Below are 6,304 nucleotides of genomic sequence, written 5' to 3' on the forward strand. Positions count from 1 at the left end.
TGCGGGGCTGTCTTTACCGTATGATGAAGGAAGAGTCCTAAATACTTAGTTTGTAACTCGTGTTAGGCCCGAGTGAGGCCTGGATGATTTTCTTTTTTATGATTTATTGAGTCCAAATATCGCTACTGAACCAATCCAAATCCACCCACAATACAAACACTATACTCCGTCCAGCGGTTTAGTTAAATGACATTCAGAGTGTACAGACAAAATATATAATATAAAAGGTGTATATAAAAATAAGGAGGTCGATTTTGTTTTTTACTTTTATAAACAATGCTCGAGCAAACGTTATAGTAGGGGCTCAGTTAGTTTTAGTGCGCAAATATTTGTGTTTAGGGTCTTGAATCTACTTTAATCCGATGCCGGTATCGGTATGAAGCGGTTACAACTCGTAGCATCGTGAGTGACCTGCTATTTAACCCGACGCCCACTCTTAAACAGGTTGATGCATCCAGTGCTTTACTAGTGCGATCCGGTGTGCTAAATCATTATCACTGCATATTATAAAACAAACCCCGTATGTTCGCGATTAACTCCAAAACTCCTGAACGGATTCATAAGGAAGGTTAAAGTATCTAATTTATTAAGATTTTTTTGTAAATGAGTTGAAATAGAACGACAATTGTTAAATATGCCCCAAAAAAGAAACAAAAGATGTAATTAAAAGGTAAAATGTAAATAAAACTTATGTCAATCCGTGCGAAGCCGGGACGGCCCGCTAGTTTTAGTTGTAAATCATGTTTTTGTATCCTAGTAATAAGGTATTTTCGTTGGTGAAATATATATTATGATGGAATTAAATGGAAGGAATAAAAGGGTTTACATTTTAATTTAATTTTCGGGCAGGAAAACGTATTTATTTGGCCAAAATATATTTTTGTGGCTTTTTATGGGGATATACAACATTTTGAAGTATTAATTTAAACAATACCCTATTCCATTTGAAGGGACCTTTAGCGGTAGATGAATGATTTACGGGTAAAACAGCAATGGGAGTGCGTTATATTGTATCAATTGCGTCTAGTAAACAAAACAAGTATTTGTTTCGAAGACGGTCAGTTAGATTTCGGAAATTATGAAGAAGTTTTTATGAACTACTTTACTTTTCGAACGAAGCGAAAAGCGAAGCATACGCAGGATTTGTATTAACGCGCACAACTGAGGAGTAAGTACATCTGTACTTACTTAAGAGGCGAGGATGCCTTTGTCGAACATGATGGTATTTTTGTATTACAAATAGTACTCAGTATATTAGTATAGTCGGCCCAATCTGATGATCTCCCTAGGATTACTTCAAATTCGGAATGTAATATATTTTGTAGCTGTCATAGCGCACAACTCAGCACATGCAATCACGTAAGACAATAAGTCTGAATGTTTCGACAGATACGACGAATCACACACAGACAGATCGACGTCGGAATCTGTCGAATTAAAAAAAAAAAAACCTATAAAGAATACTCCATGTACATATTTTTGTATATCTTTGCGTATCTTTTATTTATATTTAAAAAAAGATCGCTGAACGCGCATCACTTGAGATTTGTTCTATTATGTATATTCAAAATCAAAATAAACTTTATTCAAGTGGGCTTTTACAAGCACTTTTGAATCATCAATTAACAATTAAGTGAAGCTACCACCGGTTCGGAAAGTAGATTCTACCGTGAAGAACCGGCAAGAAACTCAGTAGTTACTCTTTTTCAGGATTTAAAAAATACAAAGTCATGTTAGTTAATACAATTATTTTAATTAATATATCCTGCGTGGAAGTCAACAGGTATTATTAAATGTTTTACGAAGACTTTTAGCTAAACATAATGTTTGGCATAATATAATTCAATGTCTGACGTAACTACAGGCACGCTGGGTGTGTTAGTTCTTAAATAATTATAAGTCATCTAATGAGGAGCGTAAAAGACTCCATAGAATGACAACACATAACAGCCGTTATGTTCGCAAAATTACAACTGTTATTATTCTTAACTAAGATACCTATAATGACTAGATAGAAAGATATGAATACTACTCCCACGTAAACAATAATTATATTTTGTATATATTTTATTAATTTGAATTCCAGGTAACACCTATAATTTATTAAGAATTTACCTAAACAAACATAATTGAGGAAAACTCATAATGAATAAATATTTGACCGATATTTATCAGCTTTCACGACTACAATAATAAATATGGATATGTTTCGCTCGGTTCTTGAGACAGTACCAAAGACTAGAACACAAATGGTCAATGAACTCGACATTCCTGAAGATGTGATAGTTACTCCGTACATCTGGAGCGAGCCGGAGGATGCTGCGGAGAGTGACGGCATACCTTCTGTCAGTATAGACGAGTTCGACGCCAAGACGGTCAGCTCCGACTCGAGCCCAGCATTGTCTCGAGCTATGACAGATTCGGAGATCGACTACGGTAGATACAGAAGAGTAAGTTAATTATGAAGCTTCATGTTATTATCTTTTGAAGTAAAACTGATTCATGTTATGATATACTTTGAAGCATCCAATACATACAAGTTGTTCATCCTAATTTTTAAGTTTTTTTTTTGGAGGTGATTTTGTATTTAACATAAATTTTAATGACGACTATTGTCAGCAGGTTCAGTGGATTTAGTTACAACTTAACAGATGAAGTACACTAAAAGCTTGTAACATTATAGCTATATCCTTATAAGAACTTACATTAATATTATCTACAGTTTACAATTAACTTCCATAATAGACAGATTTCGCCAGTGGCGAAGTTAAGTGAGGAAGGGCCCCGGTGCATATAAAAAGAATCGGGCCCTCGCCCCGTCTTTCTCATCTCTCTTTAACTAATAATTACCCTTTAAAATTATAGATACCAAAAAAGAAATCTTTTGCGCCGGCTCGTGACTTTCAAGCTACAGAAGCTTAAGGTTTAGTTTGGAGGACATTGGATTTCGTACTTTGTAGTAATAAAATAATAAAGACTGTCTATACTAGTTTTTATCAAACGTTATTAAAGTTATTCATTTCGGGATACCATGTTTTTCATTTTTGTTCGGTGGAGCTCGATATTTCGACATTATCTACGAATGTCTTGTTCTCGTGAACAATAACTTTAATAATAAAAATAACCATGTTAATTTAAAATTTTATCAAACTTTTCTCTGAAGATCCTCTGTTATAACCTAAGTACTATTAATTTATGTTTTGTTTCAGTTTAAAAACAGAAGTTTAAGTGATCCGTGGGTGCACATGAGGAACGCTCTCGATGCTTTTTCTCCGGAGTTCCTGGACTCTTTGAATAGGTTATAAATTGAAGTTAATTATTTATACTCCGAAGAGCCGAGACGGTCTAGTGGTTAGATAACATTAATCTTAATCAATGATTATAAATTCAGACCGATTATTTCTTTTTTGAGTCACTGCCATTAATAATTCCGGGTTGCTACTAAAACATCGTCTGAGCCAAGGCTAACCTAAGGCCTCAGGCTCTGCGCCAAGCACTCGACCAGGTCGACCAGTAAGCTTATGTTATTATCATAACGGATTTCGTCTAAATAGTTGTACAATTTATATTATATAGATGTTTGAAGTAATAAAACATTTAATTATATTCCGTTAAGTGAGGAATTCGTGTTACTAGTTTTCAAGATACACAATCAGAAGTCATCGAAGAGTCTTACCTGAAGCGATATCGATACAATGAGGAATTGAAACTGAAGATGGAGCGCTTCTTCGAGGAGGAGTGCCGCGTGTTCTCTCCCGATGACCCCGGTTTGATGGCGCTGGAAGAAGCCTTGAGGAATCTTGACTTGAAGGTATTATATAATTCTGCCACATTTTTTATACTCTAGTACAATTTTCAATAAATCGGAGAAGAGCACCAAATATTGCTACTAAAATTTAGAAGTGTATCTAATGTTTAAATATTAAACGAATGTTTTTTTTATTTATTTTTAAGGCTGACGAGCAAATTGGAAAACTTATGGTGAGTCTTTACCCTTACTCGTCTTGATATAGCAAAGATGAAACACTTATCAATGCACCACCATGTCTTACATTGGCTCACTCACCATACACAGTACAAAGTATTGATGTTTTGTCCACTCAGACCTTACCATCGTAATCATCATATAGACGTCCACAGCTGGACAAAAGCCTCTGCTAAGATTTTACCCCATCTGACGTGTTTCGTCTCTGACAAGACCACCAATCCAACTTTAGTAGCTCACAGTTTAGTAGCAGTAATATAAAAGTATAAAAATAATGGTAGTGTTCCATTGCTTCTTCTAACACCATTCTTATCCCATCTAAACATAATATCACATGTACGTGATTTACTAGCTACCTCCCCACAATAAAAAAATACTTGGTTTAACATTAGCAGATATCTCATCTAATTTAAATTTCCATGAAAAGTTAGGACGTATTTCTTGTATAGTTTGCTAAATTTTTAATTGCTTGATATAAACATTAAGTGCAAATACACAAGTCATTGATTTGGCTAACCTCTAAAGCAGTTAACGCGTTCATAACTAATTTAAATACAATAAGACTTCCCTGAACCATTAATATGGTCATTGACCTTATTCTTACGAAAATTAGTTTTTATTATTAACTGATGTATGTTCATATTTAGTATGGACGGAATCTAATATTAGTGCTAATGAATACTGTAGAACTTGTACTGCCAGCTCAGTACAGGGTCCTATAGTCTACAGTCACTTAGACTCAAAACTCGACTAAAACGCAAATTACTTAATGATTCTTTAGTTCCACTTCCTTGGTTAACGATCGCGCGAATAGCCCTCTTCTGTAGCACAAATATAGTATGGATAGTGACTGCATTGATCCACCGCACAATACTGTATGACATTATACTGTGAAAGTAATTTAAATCTTCCAGTCCTCGATTGGGAGCAAGTAATCTCGCTATTTCCAATTGGCAATAAAATATGCATCGTTACCAGCGTATCTATGGGCACTGATACCTCAAGCTATAATGGGTTACAAGAAATATTAGACATCTCTTAAATCAATGCCTTACTTACCTTGAACGATATTAATCACCATCTCTCTATACCTGACTCGCTCAGCCATCTTTTAAATCGGAAAAAAATGATATATTTTGGCGGTAGAATATATGATGATGGTAACCTAACAGAACAACCTTGCACAAAGCTTAATTTCACAGCGATTTTGCTAGTTTTCCTAGCCTTTCCTTTCCTAATGGCCAAATTACCTAAATATCACAATGAAAGTCTTCCTAGAGAAACTCTTTTTACTTAGCACAACTCAAACATTGAATTTATCTATTATTAAAATTCAGTCGTATAATCAATTTTTACAATTAATTGCCCAGCGTTATTTTTCAGGAGTCAGAAATGAGCAGCAACGATTCATAAGGAAAGTACTTCAAAGACCTTTTCGTCTTCAACGACACGTCAATCGATGTGTTTCGACTATTACCAAAAGATTGTTAATTTGCCGTTTTTCTCATCGTTTTTTATTTTTTGTAACTGCAGCATCATTGAGAAAAACACTGCCTCATACAGTGAATACTGAATTTAATATTATTACAGCTTTATTCAGTACTTAATTTAACGCGTATAAATTTTCAAGGGGCTGAAAATTACATAAACAAAAAAAATATGCAAGGTCCTAAATTTTGACCAGACTATAAATGTAATTTTGACTAGATTTGTTAGCTATGTCTCCTTTTTTGACATTTTATGTTTGAGTTATTTGTTACTAGATTATTCTTAAAGAATAACTCCACAGGTTTAAATTTTGTTTTGATTATTGTAAAATTGTAAAGCTAATTCATCTCTATGTAAATGAACGTTGATTTTTGTATTATATTTTTAATTGAAATACGGGTGTGACAGAAAATAAAACAATATATTTGTGTAAAATGTATTTTAATGGGAATGATTTCCAACATCACAACAACAGGTAACACTATTGTATCATCGATCATCACAATTTTATATAAAAATAATTTAATACCAGCAAAATAATATTCTTTATCAAATCTTAGGCTCTTAGGAATTCGAAATATCATAAATTAAAAAAAAAAGATATATTTTGCTGGTCGTAAATAAAAAAAATGAAAATATTGCACATTTTAAATTTGGAATGAGATTCTTTATATCACCAATAATCGAAATAAAATGATACGATTGATTTTGTTTTTGTATTGAATCACATTATTTCAGTCTGTCATAGATATGATGACAAGAAATTATAACAACGTGCAAACACATTCATCTGTTGGAAAGCTTAAGTTCACTGCAACGAGATCATAAACG

General features: G+C 33.6%; 1 protein-coding gene across 2 annotated transcripts; it reads left to right on the forward strand.

The window, feature by feature from the left end:
* Positions 1-2,092: 2,092 nt before the first annotated feature.
* LOC124534378 lies at positions 2,093-5,763 on the forward strand. 2 transcript variants are annotated; one of them, XM_047110182.1, is made up of 5 exons: positions 2,093-2,450; positions 3,210-3,298; positions 3,637-3,811; positions 3,955-3,981; positions 5,369-5,763. In XM_047110182.1, the coding sequence occupies exons 1-5, from the start codon at positions 2,199-2,201 to the stop codon at positions 5,396-5,398; spliced, it is 573 nt and encodes a 190-aa protein (XP_046966138.1). In that variant the 5' UTR covers positions 2,093-2,198; the 3' UTR covers positions 5,399-5,763. The 2 variants fall into 2 exon arrangements, with proteins under 2 accessions (XP_046966138.1, XP_046966139.1); XM_047110183.1 differs by lacking the exon at positions 3,955-3,981.
* Positions 5,764-6,304: the final 541 nt, after the last annotated feature.

The sequence above is a fragment of the Vanessa cardui genome, chromosome 12 (genome assembly GCF_905220365.1).
Source record: "Vanessa cardui chromosome 12, ilVanCard2.1, whole genome shotgun sequence".
NCBI classification, from domain to species: domain Eukaryota; kingdom Metazoa; phylum Arthropoda; class Insecta; order Lepidoptera; family Nymphalidae; genus Vanessa; species Vanessa cardui.

Excerpts from the sequence above, each read along its gene's own strand:
- LOC124534378 (XM_047110182.1), top strand. The coding sequence starts at position 2,199 with ATGGATATGTTTCGCTCGGTTCTTGAGACAGTACCAAAGACTAGAACA. Across the intron at positions 3,812-3,954 it reads TGAGGAATCTTGACTTGAAG|GCTGACGAGCAAATTGGAAA; the intron begins GTATTATATAAT and ends TTTATTTTTAAG. Across the intron at positions 3,982-5,368 it reads AGCAAATTGGAAAACTTATG|GAGTCAGAAATGAGCAGCAA; the intron begins GTGAGTCTTTAC and ends GTTATTTTTCAG.